This window comes from Fusarium proliferatum (genome assembly GCF_900067095.1).
Source record: "Fusarium proliferatum ET1 genome assembly, contig: FPRO_scaffold006, whole genome shotgun sequence".
Taxonomy (NCBI): Eukaryota; Fungi; Ascomycota; class Sordariomycetes; order Hypocreales; family Nectriaceae; genus Fusarium; species Fusarium proliferatum.
Window position 1 is genome coordinate 3,160,985 of NW_022194795.1, and position 18,222 is coordinate 3,179,206.

An 18,222-nucleotide genomic window follows, 5' to 3' on the forward strand; every position below is an offset into this window, starting at 1 on the left:
GAGGGGTAGCCCATCTTCATCAGCAAGTTACCCAAATCTACGCTCCGAAACCTCCTCCGGGTCCAGCCCGATAGCACTAGGACATGCTCCGACGACACTTTGACTCCACGCTAAACAAGGGGCCCACTCCGAGGTCTGGGGAAGACTCGAATCTCGGGGAACCAAGATTATCCCCGCCTTTTTTCTCCGCGACGTGAGCGTTACATTTTTTCTCCACGCTTGGAGTCGGCGATCCCCGTTGACTCTCTGGGGAAGGGTTCTCAGCGAGGTTGGGCAGCATATAATTCACCCCCTTTCTCCTGCTCATAATCTCGTTTCCTCAGCTTCAAGCTCTTGTCCTCTTCCCTCTCGTTCTCCTGCAATTCACCCGTACACTCAGCTCAACATGGCGAGACCAAATATGATCAAGGCCACGAGACGGGCCATCAAAGATAGTCCCAAGGAGATCTTCAACTGGTATCTCCTCGCGTGTACCTGTATCTGGAGTTTCTCTGGTGTTGCCAAGGGTTTCGATGAAGGTCAGTCTCACATCCATCCACCGCCAACTCCAACTAACCACTGGCATTGACACAGGAAACATCGCCTCTCTCGTCATCATGGAGGTCTTCAAAGAGCGCTTCGGAATTGATAACCAGACCGATCATGAATATGCAAACACAAAAGGCTGGATCGTGGCTATCGCTACGGCTGGTGCTGTCTTTGGATGTCTGGGTTGTGTTTGGCTCACCCAGCGCCTTGGCCGAACGCGTACCTTTCAGTTTTTCACTGTTGTCTACATGGCTGGTATCTTTGGTCAGACATTCAGTAGTGGAAATCTTGGTGCTCTTTATGCCACTCGTGTCATTGCTGGTATTGGCATTGGCGCGACAACTGTCTTGCCTTCGGTCTACATCGCAGAGGTATGACTTCCCTTTGACTCTTTACGGTCTCCGATTAACGCGTAACTTTGTTCAGATCTCACCTCAACCTATCCGTGGTCTCTTGACTCTCCAATACACCTGCTGTCAACAGCTCGGCGTCGTCTTCGGCTTCTTCTTCAACTACGGTGTCACCAAATACCACGCCGGAACCAACCTGCAATGGCAGCTCCCTACCGCACTTCAGCTCATCCCAGCTCTCATCTGGGGTGTCGGCACATTCTTCACGCCCGAGACTCCCCGCTTCTTGCTCAGCCAGAACAAGAGAACAGAAGCACTGGCCACGCTGTCTCGCTTCCGAGGACTTCCAGAAGATCATCCTTATGTTCAATCTGAGTTTCAGGGTATTGAGAGCCAGTTGAATCATGAGATTGAGATTGTTTCTGGTGCCAATACTTGGGACTTGATCAAGGAGACATTCACGGATCTTTCTAACCGACGACGCTTTGTTCTCATGTTTGCTTGTCATGTCTTTGGACAGTGGTCAGGCGCCAACGCCATCACTCAGTACAGTCCTACTATCTTTGGATACCTGGGTATTGAGGGCACTGAGGCTCGTTTCCTTGCAACTGGCTGCTATGCCATCTTGAAGTTTGTTTCTGTCCTCATCTTCTCTGTGTTTGTCATCGACTTCATTGGTAGACGTCGTTCTCTCATGACGGGTATCACCATGCAGATCTTCACTCTGGCTTTCGTCGGTGCTTACCTTAAAGTCACTAATGGCTGGACTCCCGAGAAGATTGAGGCAAGCTCATCTGCCATGGCGGCTAGTCGTGCAGCTATCGCAGCCATCTACATCCATGCCATCGCTTGGTCCATCGGCTGGTTCTCCATTCCCTATCTCGTCTCAGCCGAAGTCTTTCCTCTCAGAATTCGCTCTATCAACGTTTCCATCCTTATGGCTGTTCATTGGGCCATGTATTTCGGTTGCTCACGTGCGATGCCGTCCCTCTTGGCAGCGACTCAGCGTTATGGAGCTTTCATGTTCTTCCTTAGCATCTGCACTGTCTCTCTTGTTTATGTTTACTTTGCCATGCCTGAGACCTCCGGTCGGTCTTTGGAGAGCATGGATAAATTGTTTGAGAGACCTTGGTACACGGTGCATAAGATTGCCTACCCCACTGCTGATGATTTGAAGCCTGCGGCTCGCGAGATCCTCGAGCCTGAAATGAAAGATCAGGAGTCTGTAGTCTCAAAACATGTTGAGAACAGATATTAAGTATCTAGAAAAGAGAAAATTTAGGATGGGATTACTATAGGGAAGCTTCTAGGTTGATAGTCTTGTCACTAATTGTTCAGCTTTACCAAAAGTTCGAATCTCAAAACTGGTTAAACCTGACCTATTCCTATTCTGGTGAACAGTTTGCGGGGTGTAGCACGTGACACATCCCCTCCATTTCCGTAGACTCGTCATTATTGGAGCATTTATACCAGGTGGCTCCCCAGATTTTGCTTTCCAACAACCCCAGCTTTGGTTCCAGCCAATCGCGTAAGGAAGAGGATGTCGCGTCTTCCAAGACTCCCAGCCTGTCAATCTTGCGCCCAGAAGAAAACAAAGGTTAGACTCGGTACGTGCACATTCAATTGAGTTGCTGACGGAAGATATCTCAGTGTGACAATAATAGGCCAAGTTGCTCTCTTTGTACACGGAATGGGCAGGAATGTCTCGTTGCGTGTATTGACTCCGACAATAATGGCCCATTGTCGAGAGCGTAGGTCTCTGAAACGCCTCATCTTACCCATTCTGACACTGGCTACAACACAGCATGATCGATGAGCTCGAGAGAAGAGAGCATGAATTGTCCAACAGGCTTCAAGAACTTGAGTCAATCGCAGTCACTGACCCAAGCACGGTGGATACCTCGAGTCCAGATGACAGGCATACCGTGAGGTCGATAGCAGCATCTTCTCCCGCTACACGCGAGGGCGCAAGCCTGAGGTTTGTGTCACAGTGATACTCCTCAAGGAAGTGTCAGCTAATATTTGCTGATAGCTTCATCGCGCATTTGTTCTCTGACGCAAACTGGAGAAAGTCACATGCGACTTTACTCAGAACATTGGCTGATGCACCAGGTACTGATGAAGTCTCGATATCGCCGTGCTCTCTGCCATCTGCAGTAGAGACACAAATGCTGTTCGAAAAATAGTCCGTTACACCATCCAATCTTGAGCCATTGACTAATGATACTGCAGCTTGAGTTGGGCACACATACAAAATCCATTTCTCCTCCGTAGAAGTATCTGGGCACTGCATCAACGTCTCTTCAATGGTCAGGGCACCTCCGCCAAAGCCTCAAGCCATGACCTATTCAGAGCCTTCATGATATGTGCCATTGGGGCAGTTTTACCATATCGGAACAAGCTTCATCATCGACACCCAGAAGCATACTACAACGCAGCTCTACAGCATCTCGGTGGCGACTTTTTGACCCGGGGTCTGGACTCTGTTCAAGATCTTCTGCTGATATGTAGACTCGGCATCTACCATCCAATTGGTACGCAAAGCCTGATTTGAACACACGAATATTATGCTGATGAATTGGCTTGATAGGCACTTCCATCTGGGACGTCGTTCGGCTCTGTGGACGTCTCTGCATCGAACTCGGCCTCCATAACGGCACAGATGTTCATGGTGATCTACTACAAACACAGTTGAGACGGAGAGTATTCTGGCAGTTCTATCTCATCGATCGCTATAGTTCAACGACTTTGGACCGACCATTCTTGATTGACGACGAGGACATTGAAACAAAGTTCCCAGTTGAAGTCAGCGACGAGGAACTCGAAGCAGCCAGTCAGAATGTGCAAAGCCTCGACTCGTTCAGTTACACTCGGGAACCCAATGTTCAAAACGAAATGACCGTCTTCTTTATCTCTGTGCGGCTGAGGCAGATATCGTCTCATATACAGACTGAATTCTCCAAGCTGAGGCGCAAGATCTCTAATACCAGGTCAAAGCACTTGCTCGCCGGTCACATTCACGTTGTCATGACAAAGCTGTTCAAGGAGTTGAAAGATTGGAGAAACAGCAACCCTATCATACAGGAACCGAGCTGTCTGTACGAAACACAAGAGTGGTATGACTTGCTCATTGCCCGTGAGAGACTATCTGTCCTCCGTCGTGCAATCGATCTTGTCCCAAAGGTCAATGGATCTCCACCGAAAGAAATCCTGACAGTCTTTCTCAGATCAGCGCTGGAGACCATTGAGAGATATCACATCATATGCCAGAAGCGAGAGATGATGACGCATACACGAAGCTACTTTCACATGCTCTTCACAGCTGCGTTGTCGGTCATGTACTGCATTTCCGTATCCAAGAAGCTTACTCTGGAAGACATGCGTGCATCTCATAAGGGATTACTCCGATGTCAAGAGCTGTTGAATAGCGTTGCCCGACAGCTCCCGGACGCAAAGAGCTACGTGTCTGTCTTTGAAGCTCTACACAGAGACGTATCACAACGGCTGTGGCCGAACGTGCGAGATATGCCCGTCAGCCTCCCAGTTGATCCAGCCATGGGCTTCTCCAATGATATGAGCACCTTCAACGGGCGAAGTTTCTCTCCAGACCTGGGTCCAAATACTCTACCCAACTCCTTGGGAAATATGCCAGACTTCTCAGCGAATCGCCAGTTCTTCGACCAGGGTTTGCAGTCGCGATCGGGCCTAATGGACCCGGTGAGCCAGTTTGCTGTTCCAGGACAAGATGGGAACGATATATCTGAGGAGTATCAAGATGGATCGTCGGTAAATTGGGCGCTGTTGAACTATGATTCGTTGTGGAATATGGAGTCTGCATTGGGCCAGTATGTTTATGGCGATCCTACGAATCCCAGTGTATGGGACGGCTTTGAGTTTTAATTAAAGAGAAAGATGGTGACATTTAAACTATTAATCGTGTTTTCTCAGTGAGCAATCTATAACTACCAACCCTGCTACATCATGGGTTGTTTAGCGCAAACTCCAGCAAATATCTCGCCGCCGCCATCCCTGTCTGCATCTGCGTTTCCGCCGTCGCAGCTCCAATATGAGGCGTACTAACAGCTCCAACCTCCCAAAGTGAGTGATACCTCTCATAGCTTGGTGGCTCTTCCTCATGACAATCAAGACCAGCACCCCAGATGAGACCTTCAGACAATGCGCGCTTGAGATCATGCTCGTTGACGATACCTCCGCGTGCAGTGTTGATGACAATAGCTGTTCGCTTCATCCTCTTCATCTCAGAATAGCTAATGAGGTCTCTTGTTTGTGGAGTAAGAGGCATGTGAACAGTGATGACATCCGAAGACTCCAGAACCTCTTCAACAGAGCTAGCTCGCTGATGAGAAATATCGGCCCAAGCGTCGGCAGGGAGGAAAGGATCGTAGGCAATAACATCTGCTTCAAAAGCGCCTCTGAAGATACTGGCGACGCATTTACCGATATTGCCCATGCCAAGGATGCCGATCGTCTTGCGATGCAGAATCAAGCCGGAACATTTCTCCTTGGGTACAAGGATACCCGAAGACTGCTTGGCAACAATCGAGCCAACCTGGCGAGCAGATGCAGTAGCCAACGTCAAGACAAGCTCGGCGACTGCACGGGCATTCACGCCGGGAGTGTTGAAGATCTTGATTCCCCGAGCAGCGCAGGCATCAGCGTCAATCTTGTCAATGCCAACGCCTTGCTTGCCGATGGCGATCAAGTTAGGGCATGCCTTGACATCCTCTGCAGTTAAGCGAGAGGATCTCATGAGGAGGTAGCGTGCTTCTTGCCTCCATTGGCTGTGCTTGGGGTTATCGGGAGTAATGGCGTTGAAGTTCTCTTGGCAGTATGCCATAACTTGAGGATGAAATGAGTCCATGACATAGACTGTTGGCTTCCCAGGAGAGAGACTCTCTGGTGGAGTGTCTGTTACAGCGCTTGGTGCCATGGTGAATGAGGTGAGAGTTCTGATGCAAAGTGATGATTGTGGGGTAGTGTTTGTCTGGAGAACAAGAGGCTCAAGTCTTGAACTTTTATGTATCTCCCCTCGAGGCGAACTCCAGCTCCTGTGACTCCCGCGGGATCAAACCGGTGAATCATTTCTCTTTTCTGTTCCGTTTTGCGGCATCCGTTATCCGTAGGCTTCATGCCGATGTGAGATGGACAATGTCCGATGACTTTTCGGAGTCGCATGCGGCCCCGCTCCGACCCCACGATCTTCTCGGCTCCAACAATCGGCTTCCGTCCTCGAATTTGCGTGGAGGCAATTGATGGGGGAACGAGATCGGACGCGGAGAAGGACTTATCCTGCATCTGAGTCTTGAGGAAGAAGTATGACTCTTTGTGATCTTGGAGAGGTGTATATTAATACGTGGGACAAACCACCTTGACCGCTTCTATCCTCATCAATCACCAGCATCTCCAATCCCCAATCAATACCCACTATCACCTTACTCCAATACACCAGACCAACTCGTTCAATCAATCCAATACTATCGCAATGGCTGCACCTATTCCCCACCCCATGCGAGAGAAGCTCCTCCGCGATGAAGTCGCCTACACAATGAGCATCAAGCTCGTCAAGTCCATCGAAATCGCCGGCATGGCCAAGACAGCCGGCTACGATGGCATCCTCGTAGACATGGAGCACTCCTCCTTTGATCTCGAGACTACAAACCAACTCTGCGTCGCCGCTCTCTACGCTGGCATCTCCCCCATCGTTCGGGCCCCCAGCAAAGACCCTTTCTTTGTCTCAAGAATTCTGGACGGCGGCGCTCTCGGAATCATCGTTCCCCACATTCGTTCTGTGCAAGACGCTCAAGACGTCGTCAACGCAGCCAAGTTCCAACCCATTGGTCACCGTTCCTCCACAAACGGTCTTCCCCATCATCAGTTCCGCTCCATCCCCGCCAAGGTCTCCAACCCTGTCACAAACGCCGCTACCATGGTTATCCCCATGATCGAGACCCTTGAGGCTCTTGAGCTAGTCGATGAGATTGCCGCTCTTCCTGGCGTTGACTCTCTTCTCATTGGTACAAATGACTTGACTGCCGAGATGGGCATTCCTGGAGATTACGAGAACCCTCGTGTTACTGAGGCTTACGAACGTACCATCGCTGCTTGTAAGAAGCATGGAAAGTGGCTGGGTGTTGGTGGTCTTCATGCTCGTCTTGATCTTGTAGAGAAGTTCTGTAAGATGGGAGCTCGTTGGGTCATGGCTGCGACTGATGGTCCTCTACTTCTCGGTGCTGCTACCAAGCGAGGTACTGAGATGGCTGCGTTGAATGCTTCGGTTGTAAAGTCACAACAGGCAAATGGTCACTCTGTAGAGAAGAAGGCTACTAGTGGTGTCACCAACGGGACGACGAATGGGGCTGTCACGAATGGCAACGGCATCACAAATGGGGCCACCAATGGCATCCCAGTTGCAGCATAAGGAACCAGTTCTTCTTGTATACGCAAAATAGTTTATAGATAGTCGTTTTGTTTTTTTAATTCCAAGTGTAATTCTCCGCATCATGCCCCAGTAGGAGCTCGTCCAGACTAAGTTAGACCACTTTCGATCAAACCGCACGTGACTATAGGATCAAGTCCGATAAATCTGGGGTCTTCCCCAGCTTCCCCTCCGATCAAACGCGTCCCTCGGGCTCACTCCGTGTCGTATCTCTCTCCGCCTCCAGATCAATCCAAGAAACATGCAAAATGTCAAGTGATTGGCGCGAACTATCCCGCGTCTCACTCCCAAGCCCTGCACGGGCCAGCAGCCCCAGTTCGTCACAGTCCCAGCCTCCGCAGAAGAACAGTCTCGCTTGTGAACGGTGCTTCAAGCGGAAACAGAAGGTGATGCTTGTCACTATCAGGCATTTTGGGGGGTTTACTAATTTGTCTTAGTGCGATAGACTGCGTCCGGCATGTACTTCCTGTGCAGATCTTGGTGTAGAGTGCATTGCTCGGTCTCAGCAGTTTGACTTTAATGCTGAGGATACTACTTTGACGCATGCAAGAGTCAACGGGTATGTGATAGCGGCGAGTTCACAGTTTACATATAATTTACTAATGCTATTAGTTACGTCGAGTCTCTAAGACGTCGTGTTGCTGAACTTGAAGAAAAGATAAAGGTTGCCGAGCAAAAACATGTTCAAGCCAGACATACGTCTTTTGGCACAGCAGATGCTGTTTCGCCCATCAATGGCAAACGCCGACGCTCAATTTATGGATCTATCTCATCTGCCCCAGTGAATGAACAGACCGCTGCCAATGGCGAGGAGCAGTCAAGTGTCCAAGACACAATGAGCGCCATCGGCCTCTTATCTAACAAGGCAATGGCCGAGTCTCGAACGAATACGGGCGATAAGCCACACAAACTCGCCATCATTGAGTCGATATCAGCAGCTTTGGCTGTAGATGGCCGTGACCCTTCTAAAGCATCATCGTCGCAACCGGTGTATGTGACAGATGACCAGCTCATCCCACTCACACGCGACCTGACACTGAGTCACTTCCAGCAGTTTCTGGACTGGAGCGTCTGGCTCCCTCATATTGATGAGAACCGCTTGTTTGAGCAGTATGAGGCTGTTCTGGAGACGAGCAACCAAGGGATTGATCCAACTAGAATCGCACTGCCTCGCTTCAACACATACCTAGCTATAGCAATAGGCATCAGCATGTCATCTGATTCTGGTCGCCTCTCCTCACTGGCCACTAATCTGCATGGTGCAGCTGTGAAGCTACTACCATTCATTCTCCACTCTCAAGAGCCTCTGGACACCCTGCACTGCATGCTTCTGCTTGCCGTCTTCTCAATGTTTAGTGCCTCGGGTGGATCAACATGGCATCTCATGGGCTTCATCATGACGAACTGCATCGCTGCTGGTCTCCACAAGACTGTACCTCCAAGGAACACATCGGATACAGAATACACATATCGAGTCGAGTGGTTATTCTGGAGTGTGTATATTTGGGATAGGTAGGTTCAATGTCCTAGGTTAATGTATCGAACTGACAAATACTGTAGGTCTCTATCATCCGTGATGGGTAGACCGTTTACTATTACTGAGGTTGACATCTCAGTCGCGGTATGATGCCCAGTGAGACTTGACGTGAACTAGCTGACGACAAAGTAGATACCAGACATAACAGAAGATGAGACTGCCTCAGGGCCAGTCAGAGCTAAACTCGCTTTGAGCAAGCATCTTGTCACCCATGCACAGCTTATCTCAGATGTACTTGGAAGTCACCGGCCCAAACCACTCTTTTCCTACAGCAACCTCTGCTTTTGGCGAGAGTTTCCCCCACAAAACGGAGGCACTACTACCCCAACAAATCCTCAGTTCGACTACCTGGAACAGTTAGCATGCCGGGCACTTATCCTGATGGTCAGACCAAGCAACCAGAACCTGACAAACTCCGACATCGATGCTGAGAGTAACAGCGAGGTGGAAGCCGATACGATTAGTTGCTGCAAGGCACTCATAGAGAAACTCTATAACAGGTCTGGGAGTGGCACCGCGGTATCTTTCCTAGACGCATATGATATCTTGGCAGCTGCTGTGGCGTACGTTTGTCTCGTTCAGAATGCACCACAGCCGAACCAGACAGGCTTGACACAGACCTTTGAAGTAGTGAGCAAAGCATCTATACTTCTAACGCAGTGCTCATCCAAGTTCTCCGCATTGAGCATCTTCCAGCAGTTCCTCCTATCACTGTCTACCAAGATGATGGAAGGACAGGGCAGCCTGCAGGTAAGTTCACTTTCCCCAAAGTAGATATGCTTAAAATATGGTTAACACCAGCAGACTCACCAGGAATTCATCCCCCCCGAAATCCCAAGTCATTTGCGTCGTATGGTGCAACGCTATTCCTCATCAGGAACAATCAGCAACTCGCTTTGATCACCCAACCCCCAGACTTGAATTCGGGCCAAGTCCGTCGGTCCCGAATCATGAAGTTTTATTGGCGGACTGTAGCCGACGGGTTAAGTCCGAGCGCTAGCCCCCGCGAACGTTGAACGCTATCTTCCAAGGTTATTCCACAAACGCGGGGATGCGGGGTGACCGCGGTAGTAAACTCGGATGGAAGAGCGAAAAGGACAACAGGATCTTGGCATTCTTGGAAGAACTTACCCAGCTTGGGTTGGGAGTTGGGATATATAAAAGTGTATGATACCCATGGCTCTGGGAATGATCGATCAGCAGCACTCTCTCGTCATTCATCATTTACCCTTTCACACTGCTGAGTTGTTCCTGAAATCTTTGTGAGAGACATAGTTCTGCTATCAACATGACGGGCTCCGTCCACTCAAAACCCGGGTCTTTTGACATCAAACGAGATGTCGAGTATGAGGAGGTCGCTCCCGTGCGAGATGAGATCCTCGAGCGATATCCGCTCATCAAGGACAAGACTCCAGAGGAGCGAGCTGCCATTGAGAAATCTCTCGTTCGCAAACTCGACTGGAAGTTCCTCCCTATGGTCACGGCCATGCTTTTGATGAAGTCAGTCATTCTATCCCTACCGATATTTCTCTTACTAACTGATGCAGCTATCTTGATCGAATTAACGTCTCCAACGCTCGACTCGCAGGCATGCAGGAAGATCTTCACATGACAGATACGGTCTGGTCTACGGGTATCTCCATGTTCTACGTGGGCTACATCCTCTCTCAGATCCCCGCCAACGTTATCCTCGCAAAGGGAACCCCTCGAATCCTCCTCCCCAGCTGCATGCTTGTCTGGTCTTTTGTGACTATCTGTATGCCTGCTGTTACTGCTGGATGGGGCTTCTGTCTCTGCCGCTTCCTCATTGGCTTTACTGAAGGACCCTTTGTGCCTGCTGTGTCTCTCATGACTTCTTCCTGGTACACCAAGCATGAGTCCCCTATGAGGATGGGTATCTGGCATGCAGGGAATACCATCTCTCAGGCTCTTTCGGGTCTTTTGGCTGCTGGTATCTTGACCAACATGGAGGGCGTCGCAAATCTCCGAGCTTGGAAATGGTTCTTGCTTCTCGAAGGTATGTCGTCAAGCATGAGAATACAGTTTACATCGCTAATTGTTCATCCAGGTGCTGTTAGTATCTTGGTGGCTCTCGTGAGTTTCTGGTTCATCCCCAACTTCCCTGACTCCACGGGCACATACTTCATCACCGAGGAAGAGGCCGCTATGGCTCAATACCGTCAGACTGTTTCTGCTGGTGGAATTGCTGAAGATGATGCTGGTGGCTACTGGGATGGTTTCTGGATGTGCATGAAGGAGCCATTCGCCCATCTCTTTGCGGCCATTCACTTCTTCTTGATCATCGCACAATCTTACAAGGACTTCTTCCCTTCCGTAAGTAACTTGTCGCTCTTCGTTCAACTATGAATCGTGTACTAAAACTGATTCAAGATCGTCGCCACCCTCGGATTCTCTGGTACTACCACCTACCTCATTCAGGCCCCACCTCCTATCATTGCCTTCATTGTCATGATGGGTATCTCCTGGTCCTCTGGTCGACGACTCGAACACGGTTATCACATCATCGTTCCTATCCTTCTTACCCTGATTGGCTGCGCTGTCATGATCACCACTCTCAATGTCGGCGCCCGATACTTTTGCATGATCCTGCTCGTCGTTGGTCCGTTCGTTGGTCTTAACGTAAGCTCTGTCCCCTATTTCATCATTCATAGCAATACCCTTTACTAATCTATTTAGATCCAAATCTCTTGGGAGACAACCGTCGTCCCTCGTCCTCGTACAAAGCGTGCTGCCCTCATCGCCTATGCCAACTGTGTTTCGTCTGTTTCTCACTGGTTCACACCATATTTCTTCCTCCGAAACCAAGAGCCTTACTATCAGACCGGAGGCGGCGTCATCATTACAGGTTGTGGTCTGGTTGTGGTCTTTGTTCTCATCACAAAGTGGTACGTGGCTAAGAAGAACAAGGCCTTGAAAGCTGCAGAGGATGCAGCTGGTGAGCCTGAAGGATGGAGATTTGCTGGCTAGTGGATCTCAAGGAACTCCAGCCGGTAGAGCATCGGACACGATCACCATGAGTGTAGAGCTGGTTATCTGCTGTATCAATCAACCTTTACGTAAGATTGTTTTGTCATTGGTGTCCCGTGGGCATTTGAAGGAATACATCACATAGACCCACAGCTCTTCGTTCCCTTCGAGCTAATCCATTCTAAGAACTATCCTCATTATCCTCCACGGCTTCTGAATGGTTGGAACCAGAATCAGAGTCAGAATCAGAGGTGGAATATGTGTCTGAGGAGCCAGAAGCGGTTGTTGCTGAAACGTCCTGTTCACCCCCCTCAAATTCTTCTTCACCATTTTGTGTAAAGTTGTCATGCCCCGGATGAAGAATATCAGCGTGCTGGTAACATTTATGGCAGAAGCACAACCATTTGCAAGTATTGCAAACCCAATACACCCCATAGATGCGCTAGAAATCGAGGTTAGCTGATGTTTGTGAAGAATGCCAAGTACTAACCGATAAGCAATAATCACAGGAGGAATCTTCCTGTTGCACTCCTAGCCTTGATGAAGCTTTCGACTTCTTCTCTGCCACTTCGGACGTGTTCTCGCTATCGTCCGCATCCGTTGAACCGCAACTATCCAGTAATGATACAACATCTGGATCACTTCTGTGATAGCGAGAAATGCTCAGGGGAGTCCACGTCTCTTCTCCCTGTTTAACTATGACATCTCTCTTAGCCCCATTCTGAATGAGAAGTCTCACAACATCAGCACTAAGTGCTGGTTCTCCTGCATTTTCTGGCTTGAGGAGTGTTGAGCCGTGACGAGGTGCCCAGCAAAGAGGTGTCCAACCATCAATATCTGGGATATCAACATCCAACTCTGCACCCATAAGTGAGATGATCTTCTTGACAACTTGGAGTCTTCCTGTCTGGGCAGCCCAGTGTAACGCTGTACGTCCCTGTTTATCCTTGGCATATATGTCACCCCCTCGCTCCAGAACCGCCTCAAAGTTGGCCAAGCCATTATAGGCCGCAAAATGCATGGGCATGCGACCCATGTCGTCCTCGACGTTGACTTTAGCGTTATTCTGGTCAAGAATGAGGTTTATGACGGGAGGTAGACTTCCAAAGGCAGCTGAGTTGATTGCATAGCCCCAGAGACCAGCTTTGACTGTGATGTCCGCATGTGTGCTCTCGTGTCCTGACAAGAGATAGCAGACCATGCTTTCATGCTCCAGCGTATCAATTGGATTTTCAGCAATAAATAGGGCTTGTAAAGGTGTGCCCAGATATTCATTGGTTAGGTTCAAGTTTGCCCCATGCTCAATAAGGAATTTGATCATGTTAAATTGACCGGCTCTGCAAGCTTGATGGAGGGCTGAGCCATGATAATGATATTGATGATTGACATTCCCTCCACGCTTGACGATATACTGCAACTTTTCAAAGTCGCAGCCAGCGTATACTTGCAGAGGGGTAAGTCTCTCTCCGGCTCCTATATCAATGTCTGCTCCAGCGTTGACCAGTTGCTTAAGCTCTGTGAGTTCAAGATCACGATAGTGAAGGACTCCTAGTCCATTATCTGCCACCGCGTTTAGATCAATCCTTGAAGGGAATTCCAAGATAGTCGAAAGGGTTCCGCCAACTAACGCAAGGTGAACGATGGACCTCCCTGTCTCCTTGTCTCGTCGACTCATTTCCGCTCCAGCTTCAGCCAGCATTCGAACGATTCCATGATGACCTCGGAATGTAGCGCACATGAGAGGAGTCCAGCCCTTAAGCCAATCGTTAAGAGGCTCGTCATCTCCAAAGCTATACTCAAGATCAACAGTCGCTCCGTAATCAAGGAGAACCTCCACCGCATCCTGGTGACCAAAGCATGCAGCGTATGTGAGGGGAGTGAATCCGCGGGAGAAACCAACGTTGGGGTTTGCACCTTTGTCGAGTAACAGGCGGGCTATCTTGGACTGCTCAAGCGCAGAGCAAATTGGTGCCTCGTTCTCTTTATAGGCTATGTTCGGATCAGCACCTGTTTCCAGGAGCATTTCGACCGCATTGTACTGTTTCCTTATGACTGCATATTGTAATGGTGTCCACATGTCATCGCTGGCCAGATTGACGTCAGCTGCATGGTCTACCAGCATTCTCAAGGCTTTGTCTCTTTGGACAGATTCGCCCGCTGGTTTGTTTGCGTACGAGTATATTAGAGTGGCAAGCGGAGTGCTACCCTCACCGTCCTTACAGTTGACGTCTAGTTTGAGCTCCAGAAGTCTCTTCAGCATACCGAGACCAGCTTCCCTTAGCTCGGACCCGACGCTCGTGACTAAGAGAGGCTTCTTAAGGACTTTAGTCAAGGGATCAGCTCCAGCATCGAGAAGCATATCGAGGATATCGACGCGGGCATGAGTAACTGCCCAATGTAAAGGAGGTCCAGACGGCCCAGGAATGTTTGGATTGGCTCTGTAGTCTAGAAGTAGCCTGATGCACTTCATGAAACCGTCATCAGTCGCCGCATGCAAAGGCGTCCACTGATCATCCCCAGCGTGAGAATCTAAGATGCCCATATCTGGGTCTGCACCTTTCTCCAATAGCAGTTTCACTGTGCTGTGGTTACCGCCAAGCACTGCGAGATATAAGGGAGTGAAGTTTGACTCGGAAGCACAGTCGATGTTGACCTGTGACTCTTCCAAAATGGTTTTGACAGTCTCGGTGTGACCTTCAAGGGCAGCCTTGTGAAGCGGGTTTCTTCCAGACAGGCTGGTGTACTCCATATTGGCGCCATACTTCAACAGAACTCGGAGTGTATTTGTATGCCCATGACATGCGGCCTGATATAGAGGGGATGCTTGCATGGATGTTTCGTTTCTCCAATCGACATCGGGATCTGCGGGACATCCAAGACTGAGTATTCTTTCGGCAAACCCCTCTAGACCCAGATTGGCAGCCCGATAGATCAAAACAGGCGGCCACTCAAAGTTGTCAGGTATTTTCCCCTTGGCCTCTATCTTTTCCAGCAGGGCCTTCATCAGCTCCTCGCTCCCAGAGGAGCTTGCGGCCTTGAGAACATCCCATGTCTCAAATGGCGTAAAGTCGTATTCGCCAAGAAGATCCTCGACCACTTGTTTCTGTCCTTTGCTTGCTGCTTCGATAAGACCTCGCAACGCGTCATCACTACCTAGAGGCTCCACCACATTAGGGAGGCCAAGTCCAGCAAAGATTGGGAACAGAGATTGGAAGCAGGGAGAGCGTCTGGTGGCAGGGTTAGATAAACACCACTGAGCTTTGGCGAGGGTCTGAACCAGGTCCTTTTTCGATGACAAGGTGGATATGTCTGGAAGAGGGGAGGTGAGAGAATAGTGATGTGCCCAAGCCTGTATAGCATATGAAGCAAGGTTTGTGCGGTCTGGGAAGGGTGGTGTCTCGAAGGTTGCTGAGTCTGCAACTGCAAAGGTCTCTCTGACATACTCCTGAACAGCATATCTGGATAGGTAGTCCAGACACATGCTTTGGATGAGATGATGAGCTTTGCCTTTGATCTTGTTCCATAGATAATCCTTATCTTCGGCGTTCTGTGCTGAAGCATCATCATTGACCATGATTTCGTGGAAGCATGGGTATTTAAACCTGACCTCGTTGTGATTCACCTCAAGAATACCAGCAAAGTCCTTCTCAATCTTTTCAACAAGCCGGCCGACAGCCATGAAACTGGGAGACACTTTAGTACATTCCTTTTCGTCTGAGAAAGAAGTAATAGTGGCAAGTTCCCAGATTGTGAGTGGTCTGACGGCATATAGGAGCCAAGAGAAAAGACACTCGAGGGACTTCCGGTCGGTGTATTGCTTGAGCACTGCATTCAGGACAGATAATGTAGGCTTGTCGCCATCCGCCACATGTTCTGAGAGGCTCAATAAGCCAAGAATATCATCAGTCGATATATCTTCGGGCCATTCTTCGCGAACTCTCAGCTGTTCAAGCAGGATATGGCGCACTGGAGGACTAAGCTTTTCCATAAACCTCAGCTCCTCACGGATCTGCTCGTCTCTGAGACTCAGATCCCCCCTTGAGCCTATCAGTGCTTGGATGTCGGCCTCGAAACTATCCACAGCGATATTCCCTAGCTCCTCGGAAGATATATCAATAGGCACACAGAAGGGACCAGATAGTTCTTCGCTCAAAGCACTTGGCTCGTGGCTTGTAACCACAATCTTCCAGGGAGTCTCATCATTGTAATACTTGTCAGTGATATGATCAAGAAACCTCTTCCGTGAGTTCTTAGTGCACTCGTCGAAGTGATTGATAATAATCATTGTCTGCTCGACTTCCGCTGAAATTCTAAACATCTCAAAGAACTGAATCAGGTCTGTCTCAGTCCATCCCTTTTCATTCTCGATCTGGCTGCACAGTCGATTTATAGCGGGTCCGAGTTTCGGGTGATGGTTACAAATTTGCGCCAAGAAAGTAGCTATCATGTCCCGAATACTATCCGCGCGCACGTCGAACCTATCGAAAGAGAAGTAGAGAACGTTCGCACGTCGTTTCACTCTTGTGGCTTCATCCTCAAGTTCATAAAACACGCTTTCGGCCATATCCCTAACCCGGTGGCTACCGTGGAGATAGAGTATTTGAGGACAAGGACTGTTCAGCCAGGATTGATAAGCTGGAAGATCGGCCAAGGGGTTGGATTCAACTTTGTTTCGAAGTGGATAGACTGGAGACGCCAGAGCAAGAAGCTTTCTCTCTTGGGAATATTGCCGTGCTCCGATGGACTCTTTCGGGTCCCGCACATCTGATAAGACACTTAGTAATACTCATTAAGCAGTGACAGAGTCTCTTGAACATACCTGGTTCTATCTTGGCAAGATACTGAGTAAGAGGAGAATAGTCCGTTCCGGTTGGTGCTGTCAATCTTTTCTCCAACGGTATGCCCAGCGTCGCGCAGTAAGCGTCGAAACTCTGATCTCAAGTCAGTCTCGGTTTATAAGGGCACTGCATCTGATGTTGAACCACTCACCCCATTGCTGTTTAGTCCGTGAGAGTGCAAATTTATTATCCAGCTGCGCAGCGCGATATGTGAAGTTACGAAGAGCCCATTCACTTGGGTAATAGCTTTGGTGAGCCCTGATATTGGTGCCAATGAAGGTCGTGGCTTTTCGGAGTCCTGAGAGTAGTTGCTATAGAGAAAGCTAGCTAGCCTCGTTTCCAGGTCGACTGTGTCTCTCTGGCGGTGTGGACAGCCGTTGAAGACCTATAGTTTGTCAGATCAAGTAAGTTGTATAATACATCGGGCTGCTAACCAAGGCTCGTGTCATCTCTGATATGTCTTGCCATGAGCTCCTATCAAGGGAAGCTGTAATGAGAGCCTAAGCTTGGTCAGTATAAGTTACACAAGTCTCAGCATTTCAAAAAGCCTCAGAACTTGCATCTTTAACGATAGTACCTCCGATATCATGACTGATAAAGTATATAAGACGTTTCTATATGTAGGTCTCCATGTCAGACTGAAAATAGTGTTAAGATGATGAGTCACCCCATACCTTGATCTCGCCGTAACGCTTTGAGCGTAGCCCATTGAGCAATCTTAAGGCAACCCGATGGATTGCCTCTCGAGACCTATGACCAGAGAAGATTTCGGAAGAGTCATAGTCGAATCGAAACACGCGGCAGCTACTGTGAGCGTTTTTGAGCTTCTCCCGGCCTTCCTCGGCGAATTTAGTGACCCAAGCTGAGCTTCCAGATCCAGGGCTTGGCCCAAAGTCTTTGTCAGTCCAATTTGCATACACTCCAGGTATAACAATGAAACTGTAGATCATCAGTATCGGAGGCCTGGCGTTGGTGCGACACCTACTCTATAAGTCGTGCTTCAGCAGCCTGAGCACTTGTATCACTGTCTGACGGCGACTCTTGCCATACAAGGTGTAAGACTTCAGTCTTGGTGTCAGCTTCCGTCGGTTGGGTAAGCTTGAGAGTCGGGGGTTCATTTCTCATGTTTTCACATATCTCTTCCGTCTGTATCTTTGAGTTCTCAGTACTGTCGATATCCTCAACTTGCCTCTCATCTTGAAGCTGCACAGATGAACGTCGAGACGGGACCTCACCACCCCCCGAGGAGGACCCGGAAACGGACTCCGAGTCAGACATGTCAGATTTGGCAGTGTTTCTCAAAAAGTTCACCAAGGTTCCAAGAATGCCTCCTTGACTTTCATCCGACTTTCCGCAGAGAAACAATCCCAGTCAGCGAAATATGTCTTGTCTCCGTGCTAAGCGGAATGTGGAGACTCACCGTCACTATGGTCGACATGGGTAGGGCTTGAAATGATTCACATAGTAGTTAGTGTAGGTATATTAGCCGCCGATAGTGCAACGGTGCACATGACAGGAAGCATT

The 18,222-nt window shown here is 49.2% G+C and overlaps 7 protein-coding genes across 7 annotated transcripts; 5 read left to right on the forward strand and 2 right to left on the reverse strand.

The window, feature by feature from the left end:
* Positions 1–385: 385 nt before the first annotated feature.
* FPRO_10146 (uncharacterized protein) lies at positions 386–2,136 on the forward strand (the record flags this gene model as incomplete). Its single annotated transcript, XM_031233615.1, has 3 exons — positions 386–518; positions 574–899; positions 955–2,136. 3 exons carry the CDS (start codon positions 386–388, stop codon positions 2,134–2,136), a joined length of 1,641 nt encoding a protein of 546 aa, XP_031083434.1.
* Positions 2,137–2,683: 547 nt separating this feature from the next.
* Positions 2,684–4,778, forward strand: FPRO_10147 (uncharacterized protein; the record flags this gene model as incomplete). Its single annotated transcript, XM_031233616.1, has 4 exons — positions 2,684–2,856; positions 2,911–3,063; positions 3,111–3,412; positions 3,469–4,778. The coding sequence occupies 4 exons, from the start codon at positions 2,684–2,686 to the stop codon at positions 4,776–4,778; spliced, it is 1,938 nt and encodes a 645-aa protein (XP_031083435.1).
* Positions 4,779–4,857: 79 nt separating this feature from the next.
* On the reverse strand, positions 4,858–5,829 carry FPRO_10148 (uncharacterized protein; the record flags this gene model as incomplete). Its single annotated transcript, XM_031233618.1, has 1 exon — positions 4,858–5,829. The coding sequence occupies one exon, from the start codon at positions 5,827–5,829 to the stop codon at positions 4,858–4,860; it is 972 nt and encodes a 323-aa protein (XP_031083436.1).
* A 552-nt stretch (positions 5,830–6,381) lies between these two features.
* On the forward strand, positions 6,382–7,317 carry FPRO_10149 (uncharacterized protein; the record flags this gene model as incomplete). The annotated part of the gene is made up of 1 exon (XM_031233619.1): positions 6,382–7,317. One exon carries the CDS (start codon positions 6,382–6,384, stop codon positions 7,315–7,317), a length of 936 nt encoding a protein of 311 aa, XP_031083437.1.
* A 266-nt stretch (positions 7,318–7,583) lies between these two features.
* On the forward strand, positions 7,584–9,772 carry FPRO_10150 (uncharacterized protein; the record flags this gene model as incomplete). Its single annotated transcript, XM_031233620.1, has 6 exons — positions 7,584–7,721; positions 7,773–7,894; positions 7,948–8,847; positions 8,896–8,956; positions 9,005–9,622; positions 9,677–9,772. The coding sequence occupies 6 exons, from the start codon at positions 7,584–7,586 to the stop codon at positions 9,770–9,772; spliced, it is 1,935 nt and encodes a 644-aa protein (XP_031083438.1).
* A 388-nt stretch (positions 9,773–10,160) lies between these two features.
* FPRO_10151 (uncharacterized protein) lies at positions 10,161–11,860 on the forward strand (the record flags this gene model as incomplete). The annotated part of the gene is made up of 5 exons (XM_031233621.1): positions 10,161–10,372; positions 10,420–10,889; positions 10,941–11,206; positions 11,264–11,512; positions 11,570–11,860. The coding sequence occupies 5 exons, from the start codon at positions 10,161–10,163 to the stop codon at positions 11,858–11,860; spliced, it is 1,488 nt and encodes a 495-aa protein (XP_031083439.1).
* Positions 11,861–12,041: 181 nt separating this feature from the next.
* On the reverse strand, positions 12,042–17,976 carry FPRO_10152 (uncharacterized protein; the record flags this gene model as incomplete). Its single annotated transcript, XM_031233622.1, has 8 exons — positions 12,042–12,302; positions 12,351–16,624; positions 16,680–16,791; positions 16,850–17,083; positions 17,133–17,198; positions 17,259–17,312; positions 17,373–17,637; positions 17,684–17,976. The coding sequence occupies 8 exons, from the start codon at positions 17,974–17,976 to the stop codon at positions 12,042–12,044; spliced, it is 5,559 nt and encodes a 1,852-aa protein (XP_031083440.1).
* Positions 17,977–18,222: the final 246 nt, after the last annotated feature.